This window comes from Scomber japonicus, chromosome 22, assembly GCF_027409825.1.
Source record: "Scomber japonicus isolate fScoJap1 chromosome 22, fScoJap1.pri, whole genome shotgun sequence".
Taxonomy (NCBI): Eukaryota; Metazoa; Chordata; class Actinopteri; order Scombriformes; family Scombridae; genus Scomber; species Scomber japonicus.
Genome location: NC_070599.1, coordinates 20132104 through 20151273, shown reverse-complemented (window position 1 = coordinate 20151273; position 19170 = coordinate 20132104). Strand labels below are relative to the sequence as shown.

At 41.7% G+C, this 19170-nt stretch overlaps 1 protein-coding gene across 1 annotated transcript in view; it reads right to left on the bottom strand.

The window, feature by feature from the left end:
- Window positions 1–19170, bottom strand: part of trpc5a (transient receptor potential cation channel, subfamily C, member 5a) — a 97173-nt gene that overhangs the window by 33567 nt on the left and 44436 nt on the right. The window contains exons 8-10 of the mRNA XM_053343779.1: window positions 10962–11099; window positions 9657–9855; window positions 3295–3434 (exon numbers count right to left, since the gene is read on the bottom strand). Coding sequence (XP_053199754.1) covers window positions 3295–3434; window positions 9657–9855; window positions 10962–11099 — 477 coding nt within the window. The remainder of the gene's footprint in view (window positions 1–3294; window positions 3435–9656; window positions 9856–10961; window positions 11100–19170) is intronic.

Below are 19170 nucleotides of genomic sequence, written 5' to 3'. Positions count from 1 at the left end.
TAATGTGGCCCAGTCTGAACAGAGCCAAATCCGATTTGGACACTTGCTAAAAACAGTGTGGACAGATTTGAGAAGGAATCAAATTTGAATCAGATTTGGCTGCAGTGCTGTACACACGCAATAATAAACGTACACCGTTATGGCGCCTTAAGTGTTTATATACATTTTCTGTATATGTGTGCAAACTTATACCAATGTATTTTTATGTAAGGATACAAGTGTGTGCGTGTATGTACTTTATGTAGCATCTGTATCTATATATATGTGTGTGTGTGCAAACTGTATATGCATATGTACGTATATGTGTGTGTGTGTGGGACCTGTGTAGGAGGGCCACCCGTCTCCATCAGTGACTCACAGCTGCTGCAGATGGCCCGGCCGTCTGGTGTGTGTGTGTGTGTGTGTGTGTGTATGATTACATTACATTAACTCTTAATAAATAAATAGATAAACCTTGTATGCATGAAGAGCGTGCAGCTAAACAAAGCATTATTAAAGCTGCGCTGCGGCATCAAAGTGAAACTCACGCTTGAATTACTACAAGTGGAAACTCAAAGAAAAACAGCAGTCGGCTGTTTCGTAGGTCAAAGGTCACGTGTGATGTTTACAGTGCATATAAACAGCAATTATACACATTAAAGCTACCAACTGATTGGCTATTTAATATTTCATTATGTGGCGCTGCTTGACTGAATTCATGATCACAGAAACTAACTAACCCAACATTTTTCTTCACTATCATTAAACAGGTGAAAAAAACGAAGGAAAAAAACAGAACAAATAAATTAGTGAATAAATTTATGTTGTTTTTTTTCTTTAATTTGCCGCAAATCTGCATTTTACGACACAGCAAATGTAAATCCACACATTTCACACTTGAATCACTTCTGTATTTGCCTTTTCCTTCCAGCCTTCCTTCCATCCATCCATCCATCCATCCTTCCTTCCTTCCTTCCTTCCTTCCTTCCTTCCTTCCTGCGTACAGTCTGCACGATCATAAGTTTTTGGGATGCAACCCTGCACCCTGCCTTCTGGAAACCACACATTCATTTAGCACTAAACTGTTGTTCCAATTAAGTCGCATTAGCACGACATAATCGCTGCCTGGATTACGTTGAGAGGAAAACATTTAAAGTGGTGATTTAAATATCATCCTGGAGTCTTAAGCAGGAGACCGTGGTGGATGTGGGAATACAAAGTGGTTGGCGTGGAAACCAGAGACTGATGTTTGCATCATGAGTCCAGTGTGGGGTTCTGTAAAGTGCTTTTTGTTGATGATGTTTCAGCCTAGGCCCCCCTTACACCCCGTCTGTTTTGACTGTTCCTTCCTCCCTTCCTTGCTTCCCTCCTTCCCACCATCTTTCTCTCTTTCTTTCCTCCCCCCACCTTCCTCCCTTCCTTCTTTCCTCTGTCCTTCTATCCTCCCTCCCTTCCGTCTTTCCTGTCCTTTCCTCCGTCCCTCCCACCTTCCTTCCGTCTGTCCTTCCTTCCTTCTTCCCTCCCTCCTTCTCTATTTCCTCCCCCTACCTTCCTCCTTCCCTTCTTTCCTCTGTCCTTCTTTCCTCCCTCCCTCCTACCTACCTTCCGTCTGTCCTTCCTTCTTCCTCCTTCTCCGTTTCCTCCCCCTATCTTCCTCCATTTCTTCTTTCCTCTGTCCTTCTTTCCCTCCTACCTTACTTCTTTCCTTTCCTTTCTTCCCTCTTTTCCTTCCTCCTTCCTTCCTCCCTCTTTTCCTTCCTCTCTTCCTCCCTCCTTTCCTTCCTTCTTTCTTTCTCCCTTCCTCCTTCCTCCCTTGACTCGAGGACAACAGGAGGGTTAAATTTTAAACAACATCATCTGGTTTTATGCAGCTTTCCTTTCTTCCCCATCGTGAGCTGGGTTGTAACAAAGTGAAGAAACCTTTTTGGATGAACGGCAAAACATTAACGTCAAGGATGTAAACCAGTTGCCTCTTCTGGATATTCCCTCATCGTGTATTTGCTGTTACCATTTAGCATATGAATATGATTTCTAGGAGATAGTGGTTGGAAAAACCCCGGGCAGATTAGGAGATTTATGTCATGCAAACCCCAGCGGAGTCTTGTGGCTATACAAACACAGAAAATATAATCTAAACTTACTCTAAGTGGTGAAAGAGAACTAAGCTGACTGGAAATATACTGTGATAAGTAGTAATGTAGGACTGATACATTTTTTCTTTTTTTTCTTTTTCATTGTAAATTGTGTTTTTTTTAATTTTATTTTTATCTTAGTATTTATTTATGTTTTTATCTTTGCACTAATAAGGGGTCGCATCTCAATTTCGTTGTACAATGACAATAAAGATCTATTCCATTTTGTTCTTTTTGACTGTGAAGCACTTTTACACACGTTCTCTTTTTGCCGACTCAGCATAAAATTCCTGCTTTAACCCTCCTGTTGTCCTTGAGTCAAGGAAGGAAAGGAGGGAGGAAGGAAGGAGGGAGGTAAGAAGGAAGGAGAGGAGGGAAGGAAAGGGGGGAGGGAGGAAGGAAGGAGGGATGTAAGAAGGAAGGAGAGCAGGGAAGGAAAGGGGGGAGGAAGGAAAGGAGGGAGGAAGGAAGGAAAGGGGGAGGAAGGAAGAAGGAAGGAAGTAGGAAGGAAAGGAAGGAAGGAAAGAAGAAGGAAGAAAAGGAGGAGGAAGGAAGGAAGGAAGGAAAGGAGAGGTGGAAGGAGGGAGGGAGGAAGGAAGAAGGGAGGAAAAGAGGGAGGAAGTAGGAAGGAAAGGAAGGAGGGAAGGAAGGAGGAAGGAAAGGGGGAGGTAAGGAAGGAAAGGAGTGAGGGAGGGAGGAAGGAAGGAAGGAAGGGAGAAAAGAAGAAACAAGTCAAAACAGATGGGGTCAATTTGACCCGGGAGGACGACACAAGGGTTAATCCAATTTGAGAGAATATATTGGAGGGGTTATGGAAAGAAATGTCTAAGTGGTGTAACCATAAGGAAACCTGTTCATTGTATAACTCTGATGCTTGGTGCAAAACACTGTAGTTTGGTTACTTTTCAATTCAAATCACACCAAAAGGCACTTTTCACATAGAGCAGGTCTAGACTGTACCCTTTAATTTAATTTAAAGAGAACCAGCATCCCCCCATGAGCAGCACTTGGCGAGGATATAGTCCCCTTTTAAATGGGAAGAACCCTCAAGCAGAGCTGAACTCTAGGCGGGCGACCATCTGCCTCGACATGACAGTAATAAAAACTGCTGCCAATGCACATTTCTCTCCTCTCTCCTTTTGCTTTGAGAAGCTCGATTCCTGTCAGTTGCCCGTTGTCGTACCTTAACGTAGGCCACTATCTTCAGCGATATGGTGGCCAGGTAGAGCGAGTTCATGGCGAAGTCCATCAGATTCCACCAGTCGTGGATGTACTCTGTGAATCCACCGTCCCACATCTCCTTAATCTCTGCCCAGATGAAGCCTGAAACACACACACATACACACACGCTGCTGGTTATTTACACACACACACACACACACACACACACACACACACACACACACACACACACACACATATACATACAGTCATGCATGTATGAGCACATTAATGTCATCCATCAGTGCTTCCTGTTTGCTTGCTTCCTGTTTTTGTTGGATGTTGTTGTCTTGGCAGCAGCCTCGAGGGCAAACAAACATATTTGGTCTGTGTAAAGAAACCTCAGCCAAAGTTAGTTTTCATTCTAAATAATTCATAAAGTTATTTTCTATTTCATTTAGTCTCCCTACAACATGACATTTACTGTATATTTGGAGTTATATTTTATCTGTCTATCAAGTTTTTCCCTTGAGGTGGAATGACGGTAATAGAAATGCAGAGGAATAACCACATCTACAAAAACTATGTTTCTGTTTGATTGGTTTTTAAATGGGAACATTTGCTCAAAGATTTCTCAAAACTAACAGAAGAACTGGAGCTAGTTTCAATAAACAGTGTGGACGAGTAATGAAAGTAATGGTTGGTTTATTGTTTTAATACAAAATCGTTTAATCGTTTTATTACAATGATCCCTTAAAAACACTTGAGACTAATAGCCTACCCCTTTTCCACCGAGCTGGAGCTGGTGCTGGTTTGGAGCCAGAGCCTGACTAAGCACCGGTTCTTTGCTTTTCCACCGCCAAAGCTCCAGACTGGAGCCTAAGAACGGGAGCCAGAGCAAGCACCAACTCTTTGCTGGTCTAAAGAACCGATTACATCAGTGGACTGGGGGCCGGGCTAACGTTTAGTAGCCGGCTAGCGGGGTTAGCATTTATTTTATACAGTCTATGCTTCCAAGCAGCAGTCCATTTTTTTTTATACAGTCTATGGGTTAGCGTTTATTAGCCGGCTAGTGGGGCTAACGTTTATTAGCCGGCTAGCGGGGCTAACGTTTATTAGCCGGCTAGCGTGGCATTTACAGAGGGTTAAAGATTTGTTGATTAAAAGTACTATTTTTATCATTTTTTTGCCAGAGCTGTTGTCATCTTCTTCTTTTTACTTCTTCTTCTTCATTTCCGGCAGGCCAGCTGCCTTGCGCCATGTTGCTGCCTCTCACTGGTGAATCATGGAAGTGCTTCAAAGGCGCGTGCTGGCTACGTTATACAGTGACGTAATCATGTGGCTCCAGCTCGGTGGAAAAGGGGTAAAAGATATTTAATGAGGGCATAATATTTTACCATTTGACAGTAAACTCAACTGTCTAAAATGATGCCAGTGCACTGAAACAGTAAACCACACTGGGAATTGAATAATGATAAATAACTATAACTAACTTAATACCAAGAAAACAAACATATACAAAAGTATTTATATATTAAACTTGAATAAAAAGGATCAAATGTACATTAAATGCTGCCTATATAACTTTAAAAAGAATATCAGCACATTTCAGACTATTTTATTATTCAGACTGTCTTTTTTTTTTTTAGGTTTTCGACATGATAAGAGTGACACATTATGTTTAAAAATTAACATAAAAGTAAGATTCACTGCTTTAAAATGAAATCTCAACCATTAGAAGCAGAGGAGTTTTGTTTTTTTATTACAGCATGAAACACCTGCAGTGACAAGGAAATATTGCAACCATAAAAACTGAAATAAAAAGTAAAAAATTAGCTTTAGGAAACTTTTTTTTTTATTTCTTAGAGAAGTGACAGACGAGACTGCGAGACTGAAACCTTTCGGATGATGCAAACTTTTAAAAGTCGCTTTCATCTCGAGGAAATTTGAAGGAAGTAACAGCGGGAAAAAAAGATCTAATGTTTAATTATCAGCATTACAACCTGCTACTGTGGTGACAGGGGGTTTTTTTCGTAGCTGAGCGATTTCAAAGAGAGAAAAAGCCAGAAGAAGAAGAAGAAGAAGAGAAGTTACAGTATGGAGGAGAGCAGATGGTTTTGTGTGTTTCCAAGTGATTATGATTTGGAAATGATTGGTGTCAGCTCGGAGGGAGAGAGAGAGAGAGAGGGAGAGGGAGAGAGAGAGAGGGAGGGAGAGAGTTAGAGAGAGAGAGAAGCCGAGCATGAGAAAACTGAGATATGAGGGAGAGAGAGATAGAGAGAGGGAGAGGGAGAGAGAGAGAGAGAGAGAGAGAGAGAGAGAGAGAGGTAGAGAGAGAGTTAGAAGGAGAGAGAGGGAGAGAAAGAAAATATATGAGATGTAATCACTCATTTTTTCACACCCACCAACCCAACCAACCCACGCACACACACACACACAACCACCTCCTCCACACACACCCACGTCCCTCTATCTATACGAACATACAGTCAACATCTCTCACATAAACACACACACATGTACTGACACACTCCGAAGCCTCTACATGATTAACAATCAAAATAAAAGAAATTTGTATTTTTTTTAACAGTAATTTTAAATCTTGTTTGTTTTTCATTGTCTGGACAGAAGAGACTTTTCTCCTCCATCGGGCTTCTTCTTATCGAACAGTGACTCATTCAAGTGGAGGAAAATATGAAATATGAGATGTGAGTCATTTATTAAAGAGAAGAAGAAGAGAGAAAAAAACTCCAGGAAAGAAAAAAGGAAATACAAATGGAGAAATAAAGTGTGACATAAGTTGAAAACAAGCTGTGAAAGTGTGATTGCTGGTGTTAAGATTTCACTCTAACCTCGATTCTTCTCCATCTACCTAAAGCAGAGGTGTCAAACTCATTTTCATTCAAGGGCCACATACAGACCAATTTGATCTGATGTGGGCCGGATCATTAAAAGGAAGGAAGGAAGGAAGGATAGTAAAGGACAGACAGACAGAAGGAAGAACAGAAGGATAGAAGGGAGGAAGGACAGAAGGAAGGAAGGAAAAAAGGAAAAAAGGAAGGTAGGGAGGAAGGAAGGACAGAAAGAAGGAAGGAAGGAAGGTAGGAACAAAGAAAGGAAATAAGGAAGGTAGGGAGGAAGGAAGGAAGGACAGATGGAAGGAAGACAGGAAGGAAGGAACGAAGAAAGGAAAAAAGGAAGGTAGGGAGGAAGGAAAGTAGGGAAGAAGGAAGGAAGGACAGATGGAAGGAAGACAGGAAGGAAGGAACGAAGAAAGGAAAAAAGGAAGGTAGGGAGGAAGGAAGGAAGGGCAGATGGAAGGAAGGTAGGAACAAAGAAAGGAAATAAGGAAGGGAGAGAGGAAGGATAGAAGGAAGGAAGGTAGGAACGAAGAAAGAAAATAAGGAAGGTAGGGAGGAAGGAAGGAAGGACAGACGGAAGGAAGACAGGAAGGAAGGAACGAAGAAAGGAAAAAAGGAAGGTAGGGAGGAAGGAAGGAAGGGCAGATGGAAGGAAGACAGGAAGGAAGGAAATAAGGAAGGTAGGGAGGAAGGACAGAAGGAAGGAAGGTGGGAACAAAGAAAGGAAATAAGGAAGGTAGGGAGGAAGGTCAGAAGAAAAAAAGGAATGAACGAAGAAAGGAGAAAAGGAAGGTAGGAAGGAAGGAAAAGAAGACAGGAAGGAAAGTGGACCGGATTGCACCCCTCAGCGGGCCGGTTGTGGCCCACGGGCCGCATGTTTGACACCCCTGACCTAAAGAGTCCAGCTTATTCATCCAAAACATGTCTCCTAGAATTATGTTTATACATATGACTCAATTTATTTCCATATTAAATCGTACTAACGTGTGTAATCATTTCCTGGTTTATATTTATAGGTAATGTTTTTATGAATGGAAGCCTGAGTGCTCTGTTGTGTTTAGGTTCATGCAATAAGAGCAAGTTAGTTAAGTTAAGTGAAGGATAAAAGTCAAATGTTAATGAATACGTTACGCTTCAAGTCACTGCATTAAGCTTATGATGCGTCTCAAATCACATACTTCCTGTTAGTGCATTTCTGTGTACTTATTAGTGTAGTGTAGCATGAGTTAAATTAAGCCAAGACACCTACTGATGGCTTATATCATGTATAATTTTATAATTTACATTGGTAAAATAGTTACAATGTCCTCGGCCGTCATTTCCAGGTTGAAAAGCGATTCCTCCCCTTCTGCTACGTAGCCAAGATGGCGACCGTTTTAAGGGGAAACCATCCCGTTACTCACAGTGCACTGCGTTTTTCCATACTTCTCATTTTGAACACACTTATACACTCATAATATGAACCCTCCTGTTGTCCTTGAGTCAAGGAAGGAAGGGAGGAAGGAAGGAAGGATGGATGGATGGAAGGATGAAAGGAAGGAAGGATGGAAGGGAGGAAGAAGGAAGGAAGGCTGGATGAATGGAAGGATGAAAGGAAGGAAGAAGGAAGGAAAGAAGGAAGGATGGAAGGGAGGAAGAAGGAAGGAAAGAAGGAAGGATGGAAGGGAGGAAGAAGGAAGGAAAGGAGGAAGGGAGGATGGAAGGGAGGATGGAAGGGAGGAAGAAGGAAGGAAAGGAAGAAGGAAGGATGGAAGAGAGGAAGGAGGAAGGAAGGAAGGGAGGAAGAAGGAAGGAAAGGAGGAAGGGAGGATGGAAGAGAGGAAGGAAGGAAGGATGGAAGGGAGGAAGAAGGAAAGAAAGGAGGAAGGAAGAATGGAAGGGAGGAAGGAGGAAGGAAGGAAGGAAGGAAGGGAGGAAGAAGGAAAGAAAGGAGGAAGGAAGGATGGAAGGGAGGAAGAAGGAAGGAAGGACAGAGGAAGGAAGGAAGGAAGGAAGGTAGGAAGGAAGGAAGGAAGGAAGAAAATAGTTACAACTACCTTGGCCGTCATTTCCAGGTTAAAAAGCGATCCCTCCCTCCCTCCCTTCTGCTACTCGGCCAAGATGGCGACCGTTTTAAGGGGAAACCATCCGGATACTTATAGTTCTGCATCTTTCCATACTTCTCAGTTTGAACACACTTATACACTCATAATATGAAGTAGTAAGTGCAGAAATATGAGATTTGAGACTCAGCACAAGCCTGATCTTACCCCAACTTTAACCCAGAGCTATACCAGCAGCCTTCACATAACCATTAAACAGTAAAATAATGTGTTTTGGCAGACTGTAATGACAAAAGTGGCAAAAAAAAAATTATTAAATATTTTATTGATACGTTCAGAATCAACATTTTTTTCCTCATTATGCTGATGCTGAAAATGTCATTCTGGCAGGATTACACAATATATAAAACACTATGTAAAAGTGAGTTGTGGAGCTACAGGTCAGCATGATGGATGGTTTTGGGAGGCGTGTAGATGTATATTCTGTAACTCAAAGCTGAACAAATTCAATTACCAGAATTATTACACTCTGAGGCTGCTGCAGCTAACAATCATTTTTCTTGACGATTAAATTAACAATGGAAAATTTCAATTGCACTCTCCTAGAGCCCGAAGTGACATCATGAAATGTCTTGTTTTGTCCGACCAACTGTCCAAAATCCCAAAATACTAATTATATAATCATTTAACCCTGCTGTTGTCCTCGAGTCAAGGAAGGAAGGGAGGGAGGAAGAAGGAAGGAAAGGAGGGAGGAAGGAAGGAGGGAGGGAGGAAGGAAGGAATAAGGAAGGAAAGAAGGGAGGAAGGAGGGAAGGAAGAAAGGAGGAAGGGAAGAAGGAAGGAGTGAGGAAGGAAAGGAGGGAGGAAGGAGGAAAGGAGGAAGGAAGGAGGGAGGAAAGAAAGAGAAGGAGGAAGGAAGGAAGGAAGGAAGGAAGAAAGAAAGAAGGAAGGAAGGGGAAGGAAAGAAGGAAGGAGAGAAAGAAGAAGGAAGAAGGAAGGAAAGGAAAAAGGAAGGAGGAAGGAAGGAAGGAAGGAAGGAAGGAAGGAAGGGAGGGAAGAAGGAAGGAAAGGAAGGAGGAAGGAACGAAGGAGGGAAAGAAGGAAGAAGGAAGGAAAGGAAGGAGGAAGGAAGGAAGGATGGAAGGAAGGAAGGAGGGAGGGAGGAAGGGAAGGAAGAAGGAAGGAAAGGAGGAAGGAGGGAGGGAGGGAAGGAAGAAGGAAGGAAAGGAGGAAGGAGGGAGGAGGGAGGGAAGGAAGGAAGAAGGAAGGAATGGAGGAAAGAAGGAACAAGTAAAAACAGACTGGGTCAATTTGACCCGGGAGGACGACACGAGGGTTAAGACAAATAGAAAATGCTCATATTTGAGAAGCTGGAATCATGAAATGACCAATTAACTAAATTGATGATTAACCAAGAAGCAAAAAGAAAAAGCAACAAACTAGAAAATCTGTAAGTGTATAAAAAGGTTTCATTTTCATACCCAGCACCCACGGGAGAATCATCCACTCCACGATGGTGGGTGGGGGCCCCTGCATGTGGAGGTTGGTCCGGGCGATGTGCTGCGAGGCCAGCAGCAGGAGGAAGAGGAAAGTCAGGTAGGACGCTGTGTGACAGATGAACTTGATGAAGGGCTTCTTTATGAAACGACCCAGCGCACTCTTTGGAGCCAACAGGTAGATCTGAGGAGGAAGAGGAGGAGAAGAAGAAGAGGAAGAAGGAAGAGGAGGAGGAGGAGGATGAGGAAGAAGAAGAGCAGGAGGAGGAGGAAGAAGAAGAGCAGGAGGAAGGAAAAGGAAGAGGAGGAGGAGGAAAAAGGAGAAGGAGGAGGAAGAAGAGGAGGAAGAGGAGGAGGAGAAAGAAGAGGAAGAGGAGGAGGAGAAAGAAGAGGAGGAGGAAGAAGAGGAAGAGGAGGAGGACGAGGAGGAGGTGGAAGAAGAAGAAGAAGAAGAAGGAAGAGGGAGGAGGAGGAGGAAGAGGAAAAAAAGGAGGAGGAGAAAGAGGAGGAAGAGGAGGAGGAGGAAGAAGAGGAAGAGGAGGAAGAAGAGGAGGAGGGGGAGGAGGAGGAGGAAGAAGAGGAGGAGGGGGAGAAGGAGGAAGAAGGAGAGGAAGAAGAAGAAGAAGTAGTCACTTCCTCTTCACTGACATCTTTGACCAATCACAGTGATGTTCATTATGTACAAATATCTCCAAACACTCTCATTTACTTCTTTAAAAGTAAAGAAATAAATAAGTTGTTCCTCTTTTTGGTTTGTTTTTAGGATGAGTGTTGTTGTTGTCATGCTCATGTTGCCTGGCAACAGCTGCTCTATTTTCCAGCCAGTGAGAGTTTTGCTTAATTGCTGCCTGGCAACAAATTTTCTTGGTGGGAAACTTTCATCTTCTCTCCTAAATCACTCCATCATTTGCCCTTTTTTTATTTAGTTTCTCTCTTTCTTTCCCTCCTTTGTTTTTGTTCCTCTACTTATCCATCCCTCTGGGTCCTTTTTCTTTTAACTTCTTTCTTCTTTTTTACTGCGTTTCATCCTTGTTCCTCATTTTCCCCCTTTCTTTTTCCGTCCCATCCACCAAGGTTTTTTTTTAATTTGCTCCCTCCCTTTTTTCTTCCTGTCCTCCATCCTTCCTTCCTTTCTCTTCTTCTCAAACTTTCTTTCCCAACTCCTTCCTTGTTCCTTCCTTTCCTCACTCTCTCCTCTCTTTCCCTCGATCCCTTCTCTCCTCATTCATTTCCCTCCCACCTCCTTCTCTTTCCTCTTTCCTCCTCCTCCCTCCCTCTCTCCCCACGTACCAGTGAGAAGACAGGAAACAGGAGTCCGATGATGAAGCAGGTGACCAGTTTGACGGCCCAGTGTCGTCTCCTCCAACCCGGGAAGCCGTTGTACCAAAGAGTAGCGAGGAGCTGCTGGCAGTTCGGCTGTGCCACAAACTGAAAGAAAGAGAGAAAGAGATTGTTTGGGTGTCCGATTCTTTAAATAAATGAGTATGAAAAAGGATGAATTTGAAAGAAGAAGAGAAACTACAATGTGACCTTTGGAAAACAGAGAAAACATTAATCTTCTGCCTCGACAGAAGCTGTTTTAAAAAGAACCTCATCCATCTTTCACAGGCAATTTTTAGTGACACAGAAAAGACATAAAACTAAAACCTTCAGTGATCCTAAATGAAAACCATAAAATAATAGATTTATATAATTTAGGGCTGTCAGCGTTAACGCATTAATCGCGATTAGATTAATGCAATCCATAACGCTTTAATTTTTTTAAATCACATTTTAATGTTGCAAGCCTTTTTGTCCCTTCTACTCCCCCGTAGACGGCTCCTCTAGCTGTAGCGCTATGCTTTGAAGTGGCCTCCTGCAGTAAACCTACCGCGCTGATGGAAAGTAAGAGAGCTACTGGACTTTTGAACGGCTTGTTTAACTTTAAAACACTTCCAGACGGTTCAGTTGACAAGTCAAAAGTAAAATGCAACCTGTGTCAAACGGAGTTTAACTACCACCGGAGTACGTGGAGTTTGAGTTAGCACCTCCACGCTAAACACCCAGGTGCAGCCAAGCGAGCCTCAGCTCCACCAAAGGACCATTTTGGAGTGTGGGAGTCGCAGCAGAGCCGTGATTGATTCCCAGTTAAGACACTCTGGTAAGAAATGCTTTACATTATGGGCTTAAAACTGCCTCGAAATGTAAAATAACAGGATTTTAAACATGCAATTCAAAACGCGATTAATTGTGATTAACTATGGAAATTCGGCGATTAATCTCAAAAATTAATCGTTTGACAGCCCTAATATAATTATTTGATGTGTTGCTATATTGACATGGAGATGCATTGAAATGTGAAGCTTTAAAAAGTTGTAAAACTCAGTGTGAGATGTGATATATTGGTCTTTTTACTGCTTAAATAAAGATAGAAGTGAGAAGGAAACATTGAGACTGTAAATAAAAACTCCACATTGAGCGTGGCCACAGCGTTTTCCTCCAAATCCTCCAAAAGCTCTTTTATCAGGACTGGAGCAGGTAAAAGCGGAGGATGTTTTACCTTCTTGCCAGCAGCTGTTAACGACAAATCAAAAGGTCACTTCCTGCCGTGACAGAAGTGGAGCCGCAGGTTGTTTCCATTTACATCTCACTATACGACTCATCCATTAATACTGCTGGCATTACATCAAAGACTGTTTGTCCCCCGTCAGGCCCTTCAAGCTGCCCTCTGAGTCACCAAGAAACCAGCAGAGCCTTGTCTTTTCTTTTCTCTCCTTTTCTTCCCCTCATTGTGTCCCCCTCCATCCATCCCAGCTTCCCTATGATCCCCCGTTCCCTTACCTCCTTTCTTCTCAGTCTCTCTCTCTCTCTCTTTCTCGGCTGCCGTCTGAGTCACACAGAGTCACACAGAGCCACAAAGCATTTAATCTCCTGCTTTCTTGCCAAGATCGTATTTTTTTCTTTTTTTCTTTTTTTTTGGTTTCTTCCCCACCTTCTTCTCCTCCTCATGTCTGTTTCTTGAGTGATTAGTCTGGTCTTGGTATGAATCCCAGGACTGTAAATAAGCCTCATACTCTAAAAAGGTTTGAGACACACAGCAGGTTTGATTGCTGCGTCTATACACACACACACACACACACACACACACACACACACACACACACACACACACATATATATTTATAAAGAAATAAAAGTTTTCCTTTAAAATAAAAAGCCTGTTAAATGAATGGAGGTAAATAAACATCCACCTTCACACAAGGGCGCACTATACTGTCATCAAGCAAAAAAAAGTTTATCTAAAGCGCTTATAGAGGCAAATTGCCAAAAAACTAACAAAATAAAAGCTGAGGTCAGCAACTTCAAATGTCAATCAAATAAAGTGTGGGCTTGTTTCATGAATAATTAATCCCTAAAATGTTTTATTTGGATAGTCCATGTCTGATTTCCACCATCATGGCAGAAACACCACAATATATGTATTAAATGTTACAGGAGCTGTCCGTGGTGCTGAACCCACAGGGAGCCCTGGAGCAGCAAACATGATGCCTGACACAAAAATGTCAACGTTGGACAATCCTGGAAAATCTCAGAATACGTCTGAAGTTTCACGTTCTATAATATAATGTCTTCGTAGTTCATAGCTACAGTTCTTCAGTGTTCTGTGTTTCGTATGTCTCTCAGTTTTAAGTTATTATAGTTTCTTCAATTTTTGATGAGAATGTGTTAAGCTTCTTTTCTCCTCACATAAAGTTAAACAGTTAAAACTATAATATGTAAGTTTGAGAGTCAATCAGCTCGAGTACATACATGAGTTAACAAAGACAACTTTTAGCTATTAACTACTTCATTGACATTTATTTTGCTTTAAACTCCTTTTCAAACCAAAAAGCGCTCGGCAAACTTTTTACACAGACAGTTCTGTTTAAATAAAGGTTTTTGTAATTGTAGTAAAGCAGAAGCAGTAAAATATTCCTGATAAAAACTATGAAAAAGAAAGATGGAAATGATGCATTTTTTAAATTAAGTGGTATAAAATAATACCAGTGTAGTGCCCGCTGGTAGAGAAATGTCACATGACTTCAACATCCATGGTTCAACTCAAGCGGTGCACCTTTGTTGCGTGTCATTTCCTGTCACCTCTAAACTATGACAATAAAGACATATGTCACTGAGTTCAGTTTTACCTTCCTGTCGTCCTCCCGGGTCAAATTGACCCTGTCTGTTTTGACTCTTCCTTCCTTCCTTCCTTCCTTCCTTCCTTTCTTCCTTCCTCCCTCCCTCCCTCCGCTCTTTCTTTCCTCCCTCCTCCCTTCCTTCCTTCTTTCCTTCCTCCCTTTGCTTCTTTCCTCCCTTTCCTCCCTCCTACCTTCCTTTCTTCCTTCCTTCTTTCCTCCGTCCTTCCTTCCTTTCATCCCTTCCTTCCTCCCTCCTTTCCTTCCTTCCTTCCCTCTTTCTTTCCTTCCGTCCTTCATTGACTTGAGGACAACAGGAGGGTTAAAGTTTAAAGTAGCTACCAACACATTTAATGACCTCTGAAATCAGACTTTTGAACTCAAGCCAGATTTACATAATGCACCTTTAACATATTAAAGATATTTGTATTATAAAAAGGAAAAGAGGGTTCTTGTTTAAGATGGAAACGTTATGAAAAACGACTGAAAATGTTCCAGATGGGAGCTTTCAGCCGTTACTGTAGTGAAATATGTGCTAGTGTGTGTGTGTGTGTGTGTGTGTGTGTGTGTTGTATGAAGCAGCGTTTCTGTCTCTTTTTGGGAGCGGGTGGGTTTCTACACTCAATTTAATCATCTCATGTTCAGCCACACAGCGCTGATAACCAGCGAGCAGAGATAAACGCACACACACACGTTTTTGTCATGTTTGATTCTCACAGCTCTTATCTGGTTATGTGTAAATATGTGTGTGTGTGTGTGTGTGTGTGTGTGTGTGTGTGTGTGTGTGTGTGTGTGTGAGTGAGAGGGACACAGGGAGAGGGAGAGGATATTGGATAACGAGAGGATTTAATTATATAGATGAAACGATAGAAGCAGAAAAAAAGAGGCGAGATGGGAGGAGAGAGAGAGAGAGAGATGGGGTGTTGGAAGTCAAACCAAGGTGGCTGCTCCCTCTTCCTCCTCTTCCTCTTCTTTTTCTTCCTCCCACTCTTTATTTCTCCTTTAATTCCTCTCCTCCATGCTCCTCTTGTCCTTCCTCTTCCACAACTAATCCTCTTCATCCTCAGTGCTCCTCCTCTTCTTTCTTTTTGTTCTTCTTTCCTCTCCTCTCCATCTCCACTTCTTTTCTCTTTGCTTTACATTTTCCTCCTTCCCTTTCCCTTTCTTCCTCTTCCTCATCCTCTCTCTCTGTCTTTTCCTCTGCCATCCTCTCCTCCGTCTCCCATCTATATCACTTGCCTGGCTCCAGTTTGGTTTCCTGTTGCCATGGCAGCGATATGCTAATGAGGGAGTTGATCTCTTGGCTTGGCTAAACTACAGCAGTCTGCTCTTTTCTCTCCTCTTCTGTTTTGGTCTCGGTTTAAAGTCGGAGCTTCAGTCAGCAGAATGTCCTCGTCATAATTTACTATTCAGACAGGAAGTAATTGACGTAACGGCGCCGTTGGAAAGCGGCTCTCCAACTTGTTCAGAGAGCCAGAAACAGACGAAGGAAGGACAAGAACAAACACATCTCTGGAGTATGGACATGCAGGACAAAGATTATTACACTAACAACCAGTGAATTAAAGTGAAGCTTTAATTAGTGAGTGTGTCAAATGGATGTTTGTCCTGTATGCTTCAAGCCTGTCCTGTCACTACTTCTTAAAAAAATAGTTTTAAAAGCAGCATCATGTTTGTTAAAATGTACATTATGTATTTTTTTTTTATTTTATGTTATTTGAAATGACATTTGCACCATTTTTTTTAACCAAAAGTAATGCTCCTGAAAATGTCAAATGGTGTAACCACAAAAATATTTTATCCTCTTACAGTGTATTTAAGTGGACTTATACTAATAATGACTGTAATTGGTTCCTGATCTCCATGGTTACCCAGATTAAATGTAATATTTAGAACAATAGTATTCCATTAGCTTTATTTAATATAAAAGTTATAATGTAAGATCATGCCAAACTAGTTGATATGGTGTTTTATTGACTATTTACTGTTTTTAAGCAAGTTGAATTATTTGGTACAAAGCTTTTATGGTTACACCACTTAGACATTTTAGCCATAATCCTCTAATATATTCTCTCTAAATGGATTAAAAGCAGAAATTTGATGCTGGGTCCACAAAAAAAGGATGTGTGCAAGTTATTCATACGTTTATTTTCACATTTAAATTTGACTAAACCACATGGACACAAAAAACCCGTCATAGACCCTTTATATATATATTTAAGTGTGTGTGGCTGTTGGTGATGAAGGAAGTCACATGATGCCGTCTTCCTGTTTGAATCTACGAGCTCAACATTTTATCTGCATCAAAGTTAACATATGGATGTATTAAGTTGAGAAACAGTATATTTTTTTCTAAGTTTTTCTGTCTGAACAAATAAAAAAACTTGTCTCCGTTACTCCTGGAATATTTTAATAGATTAAAACACTTCAGTCTCTCCGACCTTCATCAGGTACTTACACATATCGGACAAACCTGAAACATTAACTCATAAATATCCCCACAGTACATGAGTCTGAGTGTGTGTGTGTGTGTGTGAGTTTTTCCTAATTTCTATTCACGTTGTGTTCTCCTCTGATGCATCTGTCGCATATTCAGGTGCACAGAGACATTTTTCAATTAGTTTTCCTGCCAAAAAAATATGTGATCCTGTGGGGAAATAAACACTGAGAACATCATTATCAGACCTGTGTATGATTCTGCTTACACACCGGCAGCACTTAGTTAAGGCTATAGAAAGATCCTAGTCTTTGGTTGAATGGAGAATATAAAGGTCTGTAGTGACTTGAAGCATGAGAAACATCATGTTTATTTTACTAAGAGTGCTAAAAAAAACTGCTTTTACTGCCTAAACCATATCAGAAAACGTACGTATCAGGATCTAAACGCTATAATTTGTTGTTTCTTCACTTTAACACAATCATTAAGATTTCCCCTTCAAAGGAGCAAAGTTACCCAAAATATTCTCTCTCTCTCTCTCTCTCTGTGTCTCTCTCTTTCTCTGTCTCTCTCTGTGTGTCTCCCTCTCACTCTCTCTCTTTGTTTCTCCGTCTCCCTCTCTCTCTCTCTCTCTCTCTGTGTCTCCCTCTCGCTCTCTGTGCGTCTCTCTCTCTTTGTCTCTGTATCTCTCTCTCCTTAAATTGATTACCACGGTCTGTCTCTCACACTGTTCTCTCCCCCCTTCCCTCCTAACACCTCAACTCTCTCTCTCTGTGCAAGCCAGGTCAGTGGTGTGAAAACGGCTGAGGATAAAGTCTTGAACTTAATCTCAGCTCGCCTGCAGCAGCACAGAAACCACTCTTGTTCATGCTAATCCAACAGCAGCTTTGCATAACACTGGTGAGGAGAGAGAGAGAGAGAAAGAGAGAGACAGAGAGAGACAGAGAGAGAGAGAGAGAGAGAGACAGAGACAGAGACAGAGACAGAGAGAGAGAGAGAGAGAGGTCCCGAAATGAATTGAAGGGGACGTTAACAAGGGTTTTTCCTCTAATGTAACACAACCTTAGACCCAGTAGAACATCTGAGGAGATTCAAAGGGGCTTTTATTAAGCAGTATGACAAATACAGGGAAATGTTTTCGGTGTCCTTTCAAGTGTAAAATCACAAAATGGTCCAGCAGGTGTATTTTTGGACTTTGGAGCAAGCGAGGCCAGCTGTTTCAGCCCCCCCCCCGTTTCCAGTATTTTCTGCTGAGCCAGCTTTTTATTCATTGGACAGTCAGGAGAGTGGTATCGATCTTCTCCTCTCACGCTTGGAAAGAAAGCTAATAAGCATATTTCCTTCAAAAAAAAAAAAAAAAAAAAAAGAAAAAAGTTGAGCTACTCTTTTAACAGTAAGCAAGTTTTGCACCAGAGTAATTATACTGTTTAATTATAATCAATGAATAACCTGTTTAATGTTTCTGTGAATACTCTTAAACCAAAAGCACATTTTAAAGGTGGTGTTGCATATTTAAAGGACAGATTCACAATTTTTTTAAGTGTGGCTAAAAAAAACCTTTCCTCTGTCCTTCTTTCCTTCCTTCCTCCCTTCCCCTTTTCCTTTCTCCCTCCCTCCCTCCCTCCCTCCCTTCCTTCCTTCTTTCTGTTCTTCCCTACTTTCCTTCCTTCTTCCTCCTCCCTTCCTTCTTTCCTTTCCTTTCCTCCCTTCCTTCCTTTCTTCCTTCCCTCCATCCTTCCTCCCTACTTTCCTTCTTCCTCCTTCTCTGTTTGTTTCCTCCCCTCTAGAGGAAAGACGGAAGGCTCCTCCCTGTGACTGTTTTTCCTCGCTGTAATCATTCCTCCTGTTCACACTGACTATTAAAAAAGGATCCTTCAAAATGTGCTTTCCATGTGAGTGAGTGCTGATGTGAAGCTTATATGAGGCTTCAGCAGTGTGAGTTAGTGCATATCTGACACATTTACAGTCTTTTTAGTATCAAATCCCCTCTTTGTGTTTCCCTGTTGAGCTGTGATGGAAGTATAGTAACAAAATGAAATACCTCAGCACTAAAAAGACTCACATTGAAATATATCTACTTGATTTGACTCATTGATTATGTATGTTCATTTGGCTACCTGACTATTGCTTTAAGACAGACGTGAAAAACTGTGAACTTTTCCTTTAAGTCAATGGAAAGATTTCAGTAGATGTAAACTCACCCAGAGCGAGATGCAAAGACTTTTCCAACGATTTTCACTTTTAATAATCTTGATTGATAAATGTATGGAGTGAAGACAGACTGGAGGGAAATAACAGAAACTATTAAGAGCCTCTAATGGTCCGATGCTAGCTAGCCTGCCTATAGCTATGTACTGTCTGTGTTTTGGCTGTTTGGGGCAAATAAACACAAACAGTCTGAACCTACCCTAAATATTAAAGAGGGAGACGACAGACACATTATAATATAAAGATGATCAGGAATAACAAAAAGTAGATTTACAAATTCATTTTCACTTATTAAGTCATAATTTAGGGATATAAAAACACAAATTTATTTTTGACTCTTCAACCTTCGTGTCGTCCTCCCGGGTCAAACTGACCCCGTCTGTTTTTCCTCCCTTCCTCTTTTCCTTTCTTCCTCCTCCCTTCCTTCCTTCCTTCCTTCCTTCCATCCCCCTTTCTTTCTTCCTTCTTTCCTCCCTATCTCCTTCTTTCCTTCCTTCCTTCCTTCTGTCCTTGCTCCTTCTTTCCTCCCTCCCTCCCTCATTCCTTTTTTCCTCCCTCCCTCCGTCCTACCTTCCTTCTTTCCTCCGTCCTTCATTCCTTCCTTCCTCCCTTTGTTCTTTCCGTCTGTCCTTCTCTCTTTCTTTCATTCCTTCCTTCCTTCCTTCCTCCCTCCCTCCCTCCCTCCTGCTTTCCTTCATTC